At 37.2% G+C, this 20,017-nt stretch overlaps 1 protein-coding gene across 2 annotated transcripts in view; it reads left to right on the forward strand.

Annotated features, from left to right (window-relative positions):
• The first annotated feature begins 559 nt into the window (after nucleotides 1-559).
• Nucleotides 560-20,017, forward strand: part of kcnn1b (potassium intermediate/small conductance calcium-activated channel, subfamily N, member 1b) — a 78,594-nt gene continuing 59,136 nt past the window's right edge. The window contains exon 1 of one of the 2 annotated variants that reach the window (XM_056463966.1): nucleotides 560-1,624. In XM_056463966.1, the coding sequence (XP_056319941.1) occupies nucleotides 899-1,624 (726 nt within the window). In that variant the 5' untranslated portion in view covers nucleotides 560-898. Of the gene's footprint in view, nucleotides 1,625-17,405; nucleotides 17,539-20,017 lie in introns of those variants that run through there. The other variant, XM_056463967.1, reaches the window with a different exon arrangement.

Here is a 20,017-nt window from a genome sequence, read left to right on the forward strand (position 1 = left end):
GCATGTACTAACACTATAAATGAAATGGAAGATTTGTTTTTACTTGAACTGATGTGCATTTATTCTTTTGTCTGTTTGCAGGACACTTTGGGATGCATGACTATCTGGCCATCAGATTGACCCAGCACTGCATCACATTTAGATTAGATCAAATCAATTCAAAAACATATTTTCACTATTATGTAATAAGATCTTTGTTTGCTTCTTTTTAAATGATTTAACTTTAGTTTAGTATAAGCTTTAGTCAATACATTTTACCCTCTCACTGGCATAATAGTACAGTTATGAGAACAATGATGCCGGATCAGGATTGTGGTTTAAATAATTCTTTTGTTTTGGAGTCGCATCTAATGCAGATAAAATCATCCAGATTTGTGTTAGCAACCTAGATAACAACAAGACACCAGTTAGTAGATAGACTTTAGCAAAGCAATATGGACGACAAATTTATCAAATTATTCTGCTGAATTATGAACTTTCCATGTTTGTCTTCCGTAGCATAATATAGATATACTAAATATAGAATATGTAAAACTATATACGAATATTTATTGAAAAAATGTTCATGTTTATGTAGTCTATTACTGATACATTTGACTGATGAATAACAATACATACAGTGATTTACTCCACGATGGAGCCGTTAGTAGTTGCTATGGTTACACTCATATGAAAACAACTTTTTCCGTTAGCGTTTGTCTGCTAAACATATACTCCATGACCATGCATTTGAACTAAAACCATTATGTTTTTTAGGGGGGTTCGAGTGTTAAATCGAGGAACCTGATTCCCTCAACCCCCCGATTGTTCGCAACCTCGTACAGTTAGCAAACTCATTCATATAAACAGTTCGACTGTCACATGTGGGCGGTGCTCGCTGTAACTTCAGAGTGACGTGATGAGGCTGGTCTTGGTCAAACCTACCAATGAAACGGGCCTCCTTGACTCCACCGGGGCTGCGCGGAGCGAAAGGGTGCCGGATCATTGCAACGCAAAGCGGCACTCCGCCGCAGGTGAGGCGGGGATGCAGCATCGCTACTCGGGAGCCGTCCATCAGCACCACCACCAGCACGCGGAGCACAGGGGTGGCCCTAGACAAACCGCACTCCCCTTGCCAAAACACAGCCAAGAGAGTCTGCCCAGCCCTTTCAGTCAGGAAGCACCAGTCAAAAGCCAAGGGAGCAACCCAAGTCTCGCAGACTGTTCGAAACCCAGCCTAAGTCGGCAGCAGAGTGTTGGAGGGGCTGCCAAAACTGCGAATTGCCAACAAGATCATCACTGTTCGTGCAGCTGCGAATCGCACGAGCATCAGCAGCTGTTGCAGCATCAGCATCACAAGCCTCCACCTTCCCTCCAGCTACAGGTCCAGCAGCAGCGGCTGTTGAGGAGCAGCCTGCCCAACTGCTGCGTGAGGGGATCCGCGGAGCTGAGAAGTCAGCAGCCGCAGCAGCGAGACAGCGTCAGCCTGAGATCCGGCGATCCAGCTCATCACGCCCGTGCATGCACGCCTGATAGATGCCAGGGAGCCAGGAACTCCGTTTCTCCGCGGAGTAAAAGCAGCCCGCTGTCGTCTGACAGTCGCCTGTGGCTCGAGGAGAATAAACACAGACACGAAGGCTATAAGGTAATCCTCCTTTTACCAACTGATTTGTGTGCGATGAACGCGTCGTTAGACTCTGTGAAGTTTATGCTTAACAGGTGGCCAGTTTTATCAACGATTACGCAGGCTTCGGCTTGACAGCGCAATATACTGGGAGGTCATGCTTCAGATCGCTTGCCATTTTTAACAGCAAATTTCGATGCACGATGCTGCTTTGTAGTTGCTAGGTGTTGGTATTCGCGGTAACCTCGAAAGCTTGGAAAGAAAGCACAGGCGGGGGTTGCTTGCAACAGGCTGTTCATGATTCCCATGATGGCGTTCAATAGTAAGCATTATGAAGCATTCCTTCATTCATTCCCTCACCTGCATCATTCATACTGTTTTTAGCCCAGTGCCTGCCTGACTATTACCTCATTATGTGAGTCAGCTCAGAATTATTCCTGCATCTGTTTATCTGTCTGTTTTTCTGTGTGGCCCTAGCAGCGCATCAGTCGCCTGAAAGAAGCAAGGGGCAGAAAAGCAAGGCAGAAAGGCAAATCAGTGTCATTCATTCCTTGTGGGAGAGCCGACCCTGTTTCTGTCTCGCTGTTCCATTTTCTGCCTCTGCAAGCCAAGGGAAAGCCCCCCTGAGTGGCACTAACATGTACTTGGGGCCTGTATTATTCATGACGGCTTAGACATCACTGCCAGAGAGAAGAGACATTAGTATCAGTTTAGTTCACAATGCACAGCAGATGGAGGTAAAAGCCATCACCCATCTCTTTCCATACGTCTTTCCTGTTGTTTGCGTCAGTATCTCTCTCGCTTGACTGCTTCTTGTGTTTGACCGCATTGTGCTTGTGATTGTTCAACCTGTGGCATTTGATTAATTTGTCATTTAATTCACTGTTCTGAAATGGAAAAATAACCCTGGGAATCCCGTTGAGCTGTTTACAAATCACTCTTTTAGGAAAAGCACACATTTATGCAGAATTCTGTCTGCGGGGGGGTTGTAATTATGTAAATATTTACGCAGAGTTTACAGTTGGGCTTCTTGATTGTGCAGGAGAGGGAGTGGGAGCTCTGGGATGTGGCATGGATGTTGAGGGAATGACTGCTTCAGTATGAACCAGAGGAGAGAGTCTCCGGGTGTTGTTGCTCTGCAGCTGCTGTTCTGCTGCTTAATCAAGGGTAATTTGTGGAGAGTATAATTGGCCTGGCTCTCTTGTCTCTGTGTGTATTCCAACTGAAACTGGCCAAAGGCTCTCTCTGTAAATACCTACTGTGTGTGTGTGTGTGTGTGTGTGTGTGTGTGTGTGTGTCTAGAGGAACTATGTCAGACTATCTCAGGGCCTGTTGCTGTAGATTATTTATAAAAGAATATGTTGTAATATTAACATACTCTGGCTTAGGGTTGAATTATGGATACTGCCATTAATATTTATTTCTAACTACTGTTCTGTAAATAATTGTAATCATTCCATTCCACAAAATGTTTTTATAGTGTAAGTTCTTCAAATTAATTAAATCATCTTCATACCTAAAAATAATCAAGGTTATTTTAAGATCACTTTATAAGAGCATATTTCAGGTATGCGTTTATTTTTTTTTAAAGGGCACCTATGTTGACAATCATCTTTTATAAGCTGTTTGTCCGCAGTCATATTGGGCTGATATAAAGACAATAAGTCTCTTTTTTTAATTTCCTGACGTTAAAATAGAAACCAAATCTCTCCCATTTTGAAACCCACCGCAACGTGACGTAGGAGTGCAGTTTTCCCACCCACCGATTTGACTGATAGCTGTGTATTAACATGTATCATCTCGTATAATCATATCAACAAGACAGGACTCAACAAGATCTGTTCAGCTCGTTTTGATCATCAATCATCATCAAATGTGAGTAAGAAAGAGTTTTACAATGTTTAAAACATTTTTAAAACAGTGCATGTTTGTAATTTTTACCATCTTTACCACCACAGCCGCATGTCAGTTCAATTATAAAAGAAGACGCTTCAATCACGGATTGTGGACATTAAATCAGGTTTATTTTGTACATTAACAAAACGGATGTCCAAACAGCAGTGGATATTAATGTGTATCCTGTTACATTTGCCAATCAAAAACAGTGCAAAGTGCTCTGTGTGTATGAGTGTGAACTTTGTAATGACATTTAGGGATGTAACGATTCATCTGACTCACGATTCGATATGATTCATGATACTAATCTCACGATTTAGTCACGATTTTTTAAACAAAATTATTTGAAACAATTTTAAGGTAAGGAGCCCTTTATTGCTTTTCTTAAACGCTGCACATTTTTGCCATAACTAAATAGCTATTTTAAAAACAAATCCCTAAAAAAAATACAAACTAAAGAAGACTCTTTAATATAAACTAGGCATAGGCCGGTATAAGATTCTGAAGGTATGATAACCTTGGATAAAAATGGTTTCACAGTATCACGGTATTGTGATCACTGCTTTAAAATATATTCTTTTTAAATGTCTGGGTAAAAAACTAAAACATTTTTTTCTCCTTTGAAAACAATATATTCTATTTTTTGAAAGATTTATGATATTTTGTAGTAGTAAACATGTCAGGCTAAATAATTCAAATAAATCATTGACTTCTGCTGTCTTCATTCGTTTCAAAACAAAGATTTACTTACAATTTAAAATGGCATCTTTGAATATTTTTTTTCTGCTGGAGAAACTGTTGTCCTAAAAAACAAACAAAAAATGTAAATAAAAAATCTTACATATACCCTAGGAACGGTTTTACAGAAAATTTTGGTGGTTTTAAAACCTTGACTTTACCAAACTGCGGTATACCTTAAAAACAGTTATCGTCCCATGCCTAATATAAACAAACAAAAACGGTGACTGTGCTGGGATTTTACATTTTTAAAAAGAATTATCAGAATATCTCTGTTTTCTGGCATAAGTTGAGGTCTTTGCACATCTTGCTACAATTTCCCCTGCTGATGAGAACTCATTCACTTGGGACTGAGATGGCTGTTGTGTAAAAGTAAGCCTTTCCTAAACCAGAGAGCAGTGTGTACAGAGGTGGTCAATAGGCCCTCTGATCCAAGCCACTGGCATAAAAAAATAATAAATAAAAAATATAAAATGACTAATTATAAAGTAGAATAGAGACAGGAGTTGAACATGATTATGAAGGTGAATAATTAAGATTACTTATATAATTAAGTATCAGTGTGATACACATAAGAGATAATCTTGAACATTTTTAAATATAAAAGCAAATTATTATTATATACATTCACTAATTTCAAAATGAGATGGTCAAAATAATCTAATACCTGGTTCTGTAACGGAACAACTTTCTCTTTCAGTCTGAAGAACATCTTCACACTTTCGCTATAAAAACACTGATGCACGTGTGATCTCCGGAGCTGCAAATCATCCCTTCTGCGCGGTTTGGCTTATTAATAGTTTATTTGCATACAGACGTCTGTGACAGTAGTTTTTCACTGTGCTGACGGGTTAGGTGCATCATATTCGTTCTTTTGTGTATGTAAACGTCTTTTAGCAGTATTTGCACAGTTTGTCTGGCGCACTTCACCAATGTCATTTTACTCTGCCGCCCCAGCCCTTGCTCGTCGTTTATGTGCAGGTAAAGCGAGATTGGCCTTGAAAACACAGCGCCTCCTCTGTCCAAAACGTGTATCGCGATTCATTTAATATTTCAACCGGTTTGAATCATCACATATTTTAATCGATTTTCAACCAGCTCCCGGTGAATCGTTACATCTCTAATGACAATAGCCCCGTTCACACAGTGATACCGGTAAACATCTGGAAAATTTCCAGAATCACTTTACCGATAAATTCAAAAAAGCACTGTTCACACAGGCACGGACGTTACAGATGTTTTTTCCAGAAAATACCATTCACACATCCATTCCCAAATACCGGTAAATTCTGATATAATTTACCAGAAGAAATGACCTCTAAACGGCTGCGCTTGTATTTGTAAACATTTAACTACATTAAAAACTCTGTGGATGGATAAGTATTGTGAGCAGTTTTAATGAAAACATATGGAGGAACACTTTCGCATGTCGAGATGTTCATAATATGTGTGTGCTGGCGCTCACCGGCTGCTTCGCATGCACACGCATCAGAGCTTGAAGATAAACAAACGACGGCTTATCATAAGCATTTTATTGATAATGTTTTCAATAGTTGGAATTTAGAAGGAACAGAAATGTTATCTGACTAACATCTAGCTGCTAAATGTGTCTGGAAGAATATTCACAGGCTTTTATTCTCATAACCTGCCTGGACATGAAGTGTTCTGATTGGCTAAAGTAGACATCTTACGTCAGCACGTTCTAGACGTGAACGTGCTCTTTCCAGCAATCTTCCTTCTGTGTTCACACAGCGCAGCATTCCAGCAAATTACCGGTAATGTTACAACTTCTCTTTCCAGAAAATAGCCGGAACAAATTTACGGGCATTTTCAAAAAGCGTATTTTCAGAAAATTTTCCATAAAGGTCTGTATGTTTGGAAGGGGCTATTGTGTGTGACTTGTTGCAGAAATACTTTTAACTCCACAACAAATACATCAAATAATCAATGGGAAAGTTCTTACTGTAGTATTTCTCACAAACGTTACATGAGGTCTTCTTCCTTCATGTCTGTCACTGTGCTGTTTATCTGACGCAGCCGAGGCAGAGATTGAGGCACACTCTGACAGGCACGTGGAAACGGTGGGCTGGGAAAATTAGCATTAAAGGCACAGGCAACAAATACAGCTACATTGTGTTTAGAGCAGAAAATCCCAATATTCTTAAAGCTATAATAAATAATCTGATGGGTGTTTTGAGCTGAAACTTTACAGACACATTGTGGAGACACAATATTTATCTTAAATCTTGAAAAGGGGGTGAAATGGTGCCCTTTAAATTCCAGATTCTCTTAAAGCCTGATGACGACAGAAAAAAAAACTGTGATTTAGAAACAATGTTCCTGATTCTGCTGATTTTGTTCTTGTTGTCTTATGAGAGCCTCTGAAGTTTTTGTGTGAGTGTGCACAAAATGTCACTTGGGAACAGACAGAAGTGATACTATGAAGTAATTTGCTTAAGAATGTAAATGCAGGGTCTTTTTAACTCCTTCCGACTCAAATTATGTTCCTAGTTTGTGAAAAATTTAGAAGTCTGTTTTCACAGTTCGTGAGGCTCCTTTAAATGAGACCAAATTATAATAATAAAAATTCAACACCCTTTAAGTATATTTATTTTTTGTCCATTTCAATGGACATCAGGTCAGAACAGTTGTACTTCCCGAACATTATACAATCATAAAATACAGAAAAAATACATGATTGCTAGTATAATCTTAAAATTAATTTTCCCAAACATTAACATTTTTTACTTTCATTTTTGAGGTTATAGATTGCATCTTGTTTAAAACAAACTTCATCTTCCTCATCACTCCACATAATGTCCTCATGAGATATTTCCATCTGCTATATGCTCAAGAACTTCAAGACCTGTATATTCTGCATATGAAATTGTTTCAGCAATGAATAAGTACATATATATATATATGAAGAGCTCAGATGCAAAAGCCGCTAAACGCCATATCCGCCAAAAATGAGATAATGACATTGAGTGAATGCTTTAGGCACGTAGTACACCATCTATGAATAGATTTGCTTATAATCATCCAAATCCCGGTGCTAGTGCATTCAGAAATAACAGTTTGTTTGCAAAAGCCGCTAAAACGCCACTTGCTTTTGACAGCAAAAGCCGCTATATCCAGAGAACCAATCAGAAGGCGTGAATCGAATCATATGTTTTTAATGTAGCAGCGTGCTGATATGCCAAATATTATAAGGAGAGCGTTTCATTACACTTTCGATTCTGATTTTAAAAGATGAAGTTTGATGAATTGCATTAGCCTGTCCGACTGTCAGTGAATGGCAAAAGAAAACTTCCCTTACCTCAAAACTCATTAAAAGAAAAACTGCATTATAAGAAAAAGAAAACCCACTGTACAGTCGGAAGTGTAACATGCATTCATAACGGGGTTTTTTTTGCACAGCGACACTAGTTTGACTTACTTCATGAATTACTTCATATTACCTATATGTCTGATAAGCTTTCAATATTAATGGACAATGCACAGAAATTTCCTTACCATTACATAAAAAGTTAAACTTCTAAACCTAATTATAGGAGCCTGATAGAAAATACTCATTTACATGAAAAGAGGTCAGTAGTTGGCACTGTTGGATGACAGCAAGAAGGTCACTGGTTAGAGTCCCAGCTTGACCAGTTGGCATTTCTGTGTGGAGTTTGCATGTTCTTCCCTTGTTTACGTGGGTTTCCTCTGGGTGCTCCGATTTCCCCCACAGTCGAAAGACATACGGTATAGGTGAATTGGGTTAGCTAATTTGTCCGTAATGTGTGTGTGTGTGTGTGTGTGTGTGTGTGTGTGTGTGTGTGTGTGTGTGTGTGTATGGGTGTTTCCCAATACTGGGTTTGCAGCTGGAAGGGTAGCCGCTGTGTAAAACATATGCTGGAATATTTGGCGGTTCATTCCGCTGTGGCGACCTCTGGAATGGAGACTAAATGCTATGAAACCATGCTATGAAATCCCATGTTAGAACTTTAATTGTTCACTAATGTTTTGGTATGGCAAAATTATTATTAATAATAATATAATTGTTTTTAATATCGATAATGTTGTTCTTTGTTTTTCTTGACTCCGGATTGGTGATGGTTAATGTTTTTTTAATCTATGTGTGCTTGGTGGGATTAGTGACATGGCATTAACAGTTAATTTGATTGGTTCAAGTAGTTTTGTGGCTCCCATGAGCAAAGATGGCAGATTGGTAATCGTATACCTCCGGCAGCCCTATAAGAGCCAGACAACTGACATAATGCTAACCGATAGCTTTCTCCAAGTATCATGGATCAGTTTCAGTCTAATGAAAATCACAGGCTAAATCAAATCACATTCAGATGTTTTTTTTTTTCTTTTTTTTCTTATTTGGTCTTTTAAAGGTCCCATGAAATTACAATAAAAGATTTTTAGATGTAGAAGTAATTTTTAAGGACCTCTATATGTTGGTGTGCTCCAAAACAGTAGCAAAATTTGCATTTAGGAGATATAAAACTGATATAAACATCCAAAGCTTGCAGTTTGTCACTTCCATCTAAATGGATCAATGTTTTTTTCACATCACCTCATACTTCAGTTTCTCATCAAATCTTGATCAATTAAATGCTCTCTAGTATCATTCCCCACCCCTTAAAGACGCTTCTCATTTGATGCGCTTGAGCTGAACAACTCTCATTGGCAGAGCTGTGATAAAATAAAACACTATTGGCTACTTTTAAAAAGGGGAGGGGCTACTCTGTCCCACCCTCTCTTCATTTTTCAGTTGAGATTACGTCGAACATCGAATAATAAACTGCACATTTAATAGCACTTCACGAGACCATTAAATGCTACAGTCTCTGAGTTGCAAAGTTTTGCATCAGAAGCCTGGTTGTAAAGTTCAGATTTTGATAGCGTAGAGTAGTTAGAACAGATATTTTTGAATAGTGGGATGTGTATAATCAGCTCTCAGGTCTGCTGCAGACATTTCATTACAGAAAGAGACCTGAGGAACAGAGAGTCCGATGCCACATCTGAATGAGTGCAAATTCAATGTCAAAATAGATTTGCTAAATTGGATTTGTATGGACCAAAGCTTGCAGAGCGGGGAATGAAGGAGCAAGGGGAGGGGGTGAAGTCTAAGGGCCCTTCAGCTTTGACACGCACAGAAGAGAATATTGGTTAATATGGGAAATTAGCGAAATGTGAAATTGTGAGGCTGAGACAATGACAACGCCATTGCGATGTGCTGCATCCTCAGCCTGTTGCATCCAAATTGAGTAAATGGAGACAAGCAGATGTTGTTTTTGTGAATTACACTGTACATGATCGTTTTTTGTAGACATTTCCTAAATCAGCGTAAAACTGTACTCTGAGCAGTTGTCTGTGTGTTTTAACTGAGTGTTCAAGGTCATGAAAAGTATCGCTAGCTTTGTGCGTCTCTGTTGTTATAGCAGCTGTGCTGGTATTAATGCAGGAAGTAACATTGTGGTGCATCTTCTTGCAAAGCAAGATCATAAATAAGATCTCTGTAATATCCCAATTGTTTCTCTTGACAGCAGTGTGATTAAATAGAGAGGAAATGGAGACTTTTGCTTAAAAAGTGCAGTAATCGATGTGCCTCCTCAAGAGTTTCAGAGGGGATCAATGTCACTAACTGTGCTGAGACTTGCCAAGATACAAAAGTCTGCATTAAAAAAGTCAGAGTTTTACAGATCTACATTTTCTTAAATTCTTTTATCCATTCATCATAAAATAGTGCACAAAAAGAACCCTAAATTGTAACCTCAAGGGCCCCAATGTACTCAAGCAGTTTTTTTTTCTTTTGTTTGGATGAAAAAATAAGTTTTTAAATACCTGAGAAGCGATGCACTGTTAGTGAACATCTCAGTGCTGCATATTCTACATTTAGATGAATATGTAAAATGGGCTCCAGACTAACATTCGTGAACAGGCTCAAGTGCCACTAAATTGACATGCCAATAACAAATAGTTCTTATAAGAAATGTTCACTGGAAGGAATCTAAAATGTAATCACTGCAAAAACTCTATATTGGAACCTTTATCTTATATTTTATATACAGTTGAGGAATTATTAGCACTCCTGTAAAGTATTTTAATAAGTTTAACAGATTTTTTTTCTGTTTCAGATTTTCTAAACATAATATATTTAATAACTAATTTCTAATAACTGATTTATTTAATCTTTGGCATCATACTATTTTACTATTACTATTATAGTATTCAGCTTAGTGCAATTTAAAGGCTTAAATCGGTTATTTAGTCAATAGTCATTGTATAATGATGGTTTGTTCTGTAGCTAATCGAAAAATATATAGCTTAAAGGGGCTAAAAAATTTGACCTTAATATGTTATTTTTTTATTTAAAACTGCTTTTATTCTAGCCAAAATAAAACGAATAAGACTTTTTCCAGAAGAAAAAGTATTACAGGAAATACTGTGAATAATTCCTTGCTCTCTTGAACATCATATGGGAAATACTTGAAAAAGAAAAAATAATCATAGGAAGGCTAATCATTTTCACTTTAGCTGTATGAATGTATATAAACGATATTATTAATAATAAGTACACAACCTGACAAAAGTCTTGTTGTCGATCCCAGTTGTAAGAGCAACAAATAATAACTTATTAATGACTTCTAGTCATTTGGAAATGTGGCAGAAGGTAGATTTGTCAGATGAATTATCTGTTGAACTGCATCCCAATCATCACAAATACTGCAGAATACCTATTGGAACCCAAATGGACCTAAGGTTCTCACTATAATCAGTCAAGTTTGGTGAAGAAAAATTCATGGTTTGGTGTACATTCAGTATGTGGGCATGCGAGAGGTCTGCAGAGTGGATGGCAACATCATCAGCCTGAGGTATCAAGACATTTGTGCTGCCCATTACATTACAAACCACAGGAGAGAGCAAATTCTTCAGCAGGATAGTGCTCCGTGAAGTTCCTGAAAGCAAAAAAGGTCAAGGTGCTCCAGGATTGGCCTGCCCAGTCATCAGATATGAACATTATTGAGCATGTCTGGGGTAAGATGGAGGAGGCATTGAAGATGAATCCAAAGAATCTTGATGAACTCTGAGAGTCCTGCAAGAACGCTTTCTTTTCTATTCCAGATGACTTTATTAATAAGTGATTTGAGTCATTGCAGAGATGTATGGATGCAGTTCTCCAAGCTCATAGGAGTCATACACAATATTAATTCTTTTTCCACTGCACCATGACTTTATATTCTATACTGTACATTATTTGTAGTATTGTAGTATAGTGACAAGAGATTTGTGTAAGCAAAGTCAGACCTTACTGTCCTAAATAACAATTAAAAATCAAGACTTGATCATATTTCATTTTGGTAAAATAAGTTATTGTTACTAAAACCTGGATGGGCAACACGACTTTTGTCAGGTAGTGTACATTATTAAAGTGATATAATAATCAATGTCAATTAAGTTACCATATACACTTATTTGCCTGGGGTTAAAAATGAGTTTGTGATAATTCTTTTAGAGGCATTAAAAATCCTATATAGAAATAGAATACACGTTACATTTGATTTTATACATTAATATGGTTACAGTATGTCAGTAATTTCATATTTGTCTTTTCAGTCCTAAAGAATTTGTGTACAAATACATCAAGTAAAATTTAATTAAAAAATATCTACAATCCTCCAACAAATAAAATTGCTTTAAACCTCAGGATATTGTCAATATTCAACGTTATCTTTCGGGAACAGATTTCAGTATATTGTACCTTTTAACATTTACAGGAAGAAAGACTAATAACACAATTGAGTACTGGCTCTCTCTGGACACTGATCGAAAAAAGAGCTTGTTTGGCAACTGGCAGACCATGCTGGCCTTGGAAAGACTGGAAGTTTTGACAGGAGCTTTGCTATGTATTGCAATTGATCCCTGGAGCTTTTTCATCAGAGAGACTGTCGCCGCTTGCTGGAAATCAGTTCTGAACCTCTGGGTCTGTTTTATTATGTCAATTACTGCATTGTGTTTTAAAGTACTATAGGTACACATAAACAGGACGATGGACAGTAGATATATTTCTCTCCAGCTGAAATAGCCTAGAGTATTTTACCAACATTTTTGAAGGAGAACTTCTCCAGTGCACTCCAAAGTGTGTGTATTCCTACAGTAAGCATCTTTTTTTGTCCTTGGTGTTTCATACTTCTGCTTGTTTTTTTTCTTCAACATGCTGTCATTACAAGTTAACAATTTCATTAAAACATTGCATTATAAAATGATACTTTTGAGAATATGAAAACAGGATTTTCTGTTATAGAGATGATTTAGTGTAAAGATTGGGTTTGTAATATTTAAGCTTTAGTTGAATAAAAAAAAAAAACTATATGTAATTAAAAAAAATTAAAATATTAATAAATAAATAAATATATGTATATAATATTTAGTATACACTTACCGGCCACTTTATTAGGTACACCATACTAGTACTAGGTTGGACCTTCTTTTGCCCTTAGAGCTGCCTTTATCCTTTGTGGCATCGATTCAACAATACTGGAAATATTTCTGAGAGATTCTGGATATTGACATTGCTGCAGATTTGTTGGCTGCACATCCATGATGCAAATCTCCCGTTCCACTACATCCCAAAGGTGCTCTATTGGATTGAGATCTGGTAACTGAGGAGGCCATTTGAGTACAGTGGCCTCATTGTCATGTTCAAGAAACTTGTCTGAGATGATTCGGGCTTTATGACATGGCGTGTTATCCTGCTGGTAATAGCCATGAGAAAATGAGTACACTGTGGTCATAAAGGGATGGGCATGGTCAGCAATGATACTCAGGTAGGCTGTGATATTGACACGATGCTCAGTAGGTATTAATGGGCCCAAAGTGTGCCATGAAAATATCCCCCACACCATTACACCACCACCACCTGCCTGAACCGTTGATATAAGGCAGGATGGATCCATGCTTTCATGTTGTTGATGCCAAATTCGGACCCTACCATCCAAATGTCGCAGCAGAAATCGAGACGCATCAGACCAGGCAATGTTTTTCCAATCTTCTATTGTCCAATTTTGGTGAACCTGTGTGAATTGTAGCCTCAGTTTCCTGTTCTTAGCTGACAGGAGTGGCACCCGGTGTGGTCTTCTGCTGCTGTAGCCCATCCGCCTCAAGGTTTGTTGTGTTGTTCATTCAGTGATGCTCTTCTGCTCCTCGTTTGTAAAGAGTGGTTATTTGAGTTACTGTTGCCTTTTTATCAGCTCGAACCAGTCTGGCCATTCTCGTCTGACCTCTGGCATCAACAAAGCATTTGCGCCCACAGAACTGGCGCTCACTGGATATTTTATCTTTTTCAGACTATTCTCTGTAAACCCTAGAGATGGTTGTGCGTGAAAATCCCAGTAGATCTGCAGTTTCTGAAATACTCAGACCAGCCAATCTGGCACCAACAACCATGCCACATTAAAAGTCACTTAAATCACCTTTCTTCCCCATTCTGATGCTCAGTTTGAACTGCAGCAGAACATCTTGGCCATGTCTACATGCCTAAATGCATTAAGTTGCTGCCATGGGATTGGCTGATTAGAAATTTGCGTTAACAAAGCAGTTGGACAGGTGTACCTAATAAAGTGGCCAGTGAGTGTATTTTTAATATTTTGTATAATGAAAAGAAAAGGATGTAGATAGGGTTGAACAATATATTAATTGAGCATCGATATTGCAATGCGTGGATCTGCAATTGTAACATCACAGGATTAGATCATTTGGTAAAGATTAAAAGATAAAGATATTAGTGTTTTATTATTATTTATAAAATAATGACCATGTTATTTTACATTTGATTGTTACATTTCTGTACTTGAATATTGTTAAAAACATAAAGTACTGTTTATTTATTTATTTTTGCTTGTAATTAATTATAATTTATGCAGATGCATTGCGCAGAAAAATTCTTGACCATCCCAATTGATCTAAATTAATAATATTTGTTACAAATAGAGCTAATTATATTCATATTGTAACATATCTCTGGAAAGCAAAATATTGCAATGTAAGATTTTTCCATTCAGAAATTGCTAGAAATTCTTTATATTTATTATCCAATAGCATTCAAGAAATTAACATTAAATAAATTTCATGTAAAATCTTGGTGTACACAATAGTCACTGGACTTGCTACATCAGACTCACTTTCTGCATCACTTTCTGGCCATCTGATATTAGGCATGGATATATATATATATTGCGATCGTGATTTTCGAAAGTATTACATTGCTTTGTAAACGTTTATTATTACCAAATGTTGAGTCTCCCCATACAGCGCTTGGACCTGGAAGCCGCTTCACGTGACGACACATTTAACAAGCAGATTCTAATGGCATGTCAGTAAATAATATAATTTAAATTTGTATGTAAATGTTTCCCTCAAATAAATGTTCTTATGAATTATAATTATTTATACTAACCATTTTGGTCACCAAGTTTTATTACAAAATATATACACGTTACATAATAAATCTGAAACAAAACACATGTACCAAGAGCAAAACACACTTTATTCAAGCCGTTCTTGCTCTGTGTGCATTACTTACTAGAAGCAGAACATGAATATATACACTAGATATCGCATACGGACCCTGAGCATGCGTCAATAGCGCCACCCTATTTGTACAGTGCTCCCAGGACAAGTGTCATTCAACCGCACTAGTCAAGACAGTGTTACTACGTGAAGATGCTGGACTTTACTGCTGTGTACGGGTGTAGTAACGAGCAAACAAAGAAAACAAAGCGTAAAGGCAGAACATTTCTTAGGTAAGATTTAGTTATTTACGTTTGTGTATGTTATGAACTTTTATGCTAAACAGGTAATGTTAATAATGATAATACAGTCACTTAAAGTACTGCATTTACCATAAGGCAAAGTAGCACCAACTCGCACTAAACACTCGGCTTATGCTAGTTTTGTTGAATAAAATCAGCAAACAATGCAAAAAGAAACATGAAACTTGTATTATTGTCGGCTAAGTAAAGGAGTCGTTCAAAACGACGAAAGGAGTGTTTCAGGACACAGATAAGATCAAATTTAACAGGGAGGGTGTAGTACATTTCCATACACATAAACGCATGCTTTTTGTCAGGAATACCTGAGCGATCACTTATCCATCAATGTAGAAAAGTGATGTAAAATTATAAGTTTCATAATTAAAAAAAAAAAAAAATGTGCATACTGACCTCCGGGAAAACTCCCAATCATAGATATTTGTGTATTTCTCTGGCTCTGGATGGCCACAGTTTGGTCCCGCATTCATTTCAAAGGAGCCCTACCCTGTACTAAAATGGCAGCTCTATTGACGCATTCCTTCCAATAGATAACAACAGGGTAGGCGACATCTAATGTATATATCTATGAAAGCAGAAGAGGAGGTTATTTTAAGAAAAGTAGCAAAAACACAGTGAGCAGCAAAATATTGATCCTTTTGCAAAAACACTGCAAAGAATAAAATTGCACTCACTTCAACTGCATGTTAATAAACAAGTTTTTGGACAAGATCCCCCCCATCTAGTGTTATTATTAGAATTGGAAAAATGATTTGTACATGATGATCAGTAAAACTTTTAAATGATTTCTTAACTTTGCTTTCTTCTCATGATGGATATTATTTACATTGTTTTTCTGTTTTTAGTGTATATTATTTTAAGCAAAATATGGGAAACCATGAGCAATTCTCAGACACCAATTATTTTGTTCTTGGGGCTCGATATCCTCATTTAACCATTTACGATTTTCTTTTACGAAGTACTACTGCTGCCCAGATGGAAATGTATAACTCATTCATTCATTCATTCATTCATTCATTTATTCATTCATTCGTTCATTCATTTTCCTTCAGCGTACTCTCTATTTCAGAGGTCGCCACAGCAGAATGAACCACTAATTATTTATGCATATGTTTCACGCTACGGATGCCTTTCCAGTCGCATCCCAGTACTGGGAAGCACCCATACACACTTATTCACACATACACTACAGCCAATTTAGTTTATTCAATTCCCCTATAGCGCATTTGTTTGGACTGTGGGGGAAACCTGAGCACCCAGAGGAAATCCTCGCGAACACGCAAACTTCACACAGAAATGCCAACTGTCTCAGCCGGGACTCGAACCAGCAACCTTCTAGCTATGAGGTGCCTGTGCTAACCATTTATAATTGAATATATATCATTGATCAAACTGAATCAACATGTATGATAGTGTAACGGAGGCCTATGTTGGTAAACCTCACTCCTCTGACCTCAAAAGGTGTTCTAGCGACAGACGCTAGAGGCCATGGTCTTTAGCCTCCTTGTTAGAGCAACCGACTCCCTTACAAAGAATTGCTGGTTTGATCTAAGCTCAGAGTGGGTTGGATGCAATAGGACTGGTGTGTTAAATGTGGGGGCTTGTCCGGGATACCCTTCTAGTATTATTTTAAAGTAATAATATTAGTTAATTCCCTCACACTCACACACTATGACCAATTTAGCTAATCTAATTCACTTATACCGCATGTCTTGCACTGCGAGGAAAGCGGAGCACCCGTAGAAAACCCACACAAACACGGGGAGAACATGCAAACTCCACACAGATATGCCAACTCGCCCAGCCAGGGCTCGAACCACCAACCTTCTAACTGTGAGGCAACAATGCTAACCACTGAGCCATGGTGCTGCCCTCAAAGTTATAACTATTACAAAAAAAAGTGTCCAGATTTCTACTGGGAAGGACATAAATACACACTGGACCTCTTGCAGCTTTTAATTCAATACTTCTGTATTGAAATATCATAAAATAAAATAAAATCCATTAAATGTAGAATTCTGCATTACAGCGCATTGAATTTAATATTCAAAGTGTACCTCAATGGGCACAGGTAGTACAAAACTGTAGTTTTGGACAAGTTCCCACAATCCATTTTGTGAAAAACAAACATAAAATGTGAGACAAACAAAAGGCTGTACAGAATATATATTCACTGTTACCATGTTAGCAGAAAGCCTCGTAAAAGACTCCATGAGAACTGTCACAAACAAGGGGCCTTGATAGAAAATATATGTCTGGGGCCCTACATGTTTTTGTCTTGAATGGTATAATTGGTAAGCTCAGTTTAAGTATCAGTACATACTGTAGTAGTTGTGCCAACTAGATCCCTGCCTTGATTATAGAGAGTTCAGCAACATGGATAAACAGAAACTATCAAGTAAAAACATTGAAATCATCAGTTCTTTTGAGGACGAAGGAGGTTCAAGCAATGCTTGCGGATTAAATCAACAAAACCAGGTTTGTGATGAGACCGAAATGGATTTTGGTTAACTAGTTTATATGCCTAATCAGCAGTGGTGACGGTTATTCATACTGTATTAGATATGTATACTGGTTTGAAGCAGCAGCTGTCGTTCGTCTCATTTGGAATGCAGTAGGTTTGAATGTGGGTCTGCGTTGTGCTCTGCCTATCAGAAAATGACATTACAGAAGTAGGTCTCTGCAAATGAGTTGGCATTGTGTCAGACAGCAGCACTAGCTAGATAACAGAAACCGATCCTCATTGGCAAGAAAATTAGAACAGTTTGAATTCCGAATAAAAATTCCTTTCTGAAAATGATTTAATAATGGGAGATTATTGCGAGCGAGCTTTTTTGTCATAAGCGTTATCGCAAGTATTTTGCTGTATTTACAGGCCTGTAATGCAATTAGGCCAAATACACACTCGTTTCTGAACTCTGAAGGAAACATTGGTGTGATCCCATGCTTTCAAATGATTTCATCTTTTAAATATCTTTTCATAGTCGTTTCAGGTTCGTCAGTGATGTTAATGTTGGACTAAAACCTGTTGGCTAGTTTAAAAGAAAAGACCAAATGATTATCTTGATCAAATTTAACCCTTTTGAATGTATACATTTGACACTTTACATGTGAGAGTTGTGTAAAACTGTTTGTTGTACAAACAATTTGAATGTTGTACAAAATTTGAAGTCATTACCATTTGTTGTACTGTATGGAAACCCTTTAGGTCTTAAAATATTTAGTTACCTATGAGGTTATATACTTTTTGCAAAATATATTTACCATTTCTCTGTATTTAAAACTTTTGGGACGGAATTTTGTTGATAAATGTGTACTGATGAATTACTTCAGCCCAAATTAATGATTTTAAAAAAATGTATGCACGAAAAATTGCATGGAGTAAATCCATTTGTAAATTAAAGAAATAATGATCGTTTTGAAAATAGACATGACCAGGCAGTACATATGAGGCCACGCAAGAATTACACATGCATATTATTTGAAAGGGGAAAAAAACCTATTTGTGACTTGTGTATGGATATTTCGGTGATAAAACATATTTTATTAGTATTTATATTTTCAAATTATATTAGAGAAAGTTTTTATTCAGGAGATATTTTAAGGGAAATGTTAATTAAAAAAGTGTCATCTGGAGGTATTTTTAGAATATTTATCATTGATCAAACTGAAACAACATGTATGAGTGTAACGGAGGCTAACTAGTGAAGTGCTATCCAGGTAAACCCCACTCCTCAGGTGCTCTAGTGACAGAGACTAGAGGCCATGATTTTAGCTACTCGTGAAGGCTGCGCCGGAGCATACGTGTGCGCTTCATGCAGAAGTATAAATCAGCCTTTATATATAGGGGCTCGTCCGGGATACCTTTCTAATATTATTTTAAAGTAAATAAAATTAGTAGTTTCTTCTCCTAACTTATTTGGGTTATATTTGAACATGTCTTTTCATAGTATCCGTTTCATCCAAGAAGAACTCACTCTAGCCTGGCATGGGCTGTTTCTGACGGTATGATAACCTTGGATAAAAATATCACGGTATTGTGGTTGCTGCTCTAAAACAAGTTCTTATTTTTCCAATTGAACACAATATATTTTATTTTAGGAAACATTTAAAATATTTTGTAACAGGAAGCAAGTCAGGCTTAATAATTAAAATTAATCATTGACTTCTGCTATCTTCTTAAGTTTGAAAAACAGATTTTTTTCACAACCCAATTCTATATTAAAATGATCATGTAAATAACTATACATATTAAAAACCTTACATATACCTTAGGCATGGTATAACAGAAAATTCAAGATTTTAAAATCTTAACTTTTCCAAACCGCAGTAAACCTTTTATTTTTATTTTTATACACTTATTACTGTAAATTATATATTGAATATTTAGTACAAGTGTTATCATGAATATCGCCAATGCTGCTGATATGGCATTCAAAGATAAATAAATAAATAGATAAATAGATAAATAAATAAATTCATTCATTCATTTTCTTTTCAGCTTAGTCCCTTTATTAATCTGGGGTTGCCACAGCGTAATTAACCGCCAACCTATCCAGCATGTTTTACGCAGCGGATGCCCTTCCAGCCGCAACCCATCACTGGGAAACCCATACCCTCTCATTTGCACAAATACATACACTATGGACAATTTAGCCTACCCAATTCACCTGTACCACATGTCTTTGGACTGTGGGGGAAACCGGAGCACCCGGAGGAAACCCACGCAAACGCAGGGAGAACATGCAAACTCCACACCGAAATGCCAACTGACCCAGCCGAGGCTCAAACCAGCGACCTTCTTGCTGTGAGGCGACAGCACTACCTACTGCGCCACTGCGTCGCCTAAATAAATAAATAAGTAAATAAATAAATAAATGATAAAAAGTCTACAGGTATATCTGTTATTTGAAATAGCAAAGAATTTCTCACTTTTTTTCCACTTATTTAAAGGGGT

This window comes from Danio aesculapii, chromosome 8 (assembly GCF_903798145.1).
Source record: "Danio aesculapii chromosome 8, fDanAes4.1, whole genome shotgun sequence".
NCBI lineage: Eukaryota > Metazoa > Chordata > Actinopteri > Cypriniformes > Danionidae > Danio > Danio aesculapii.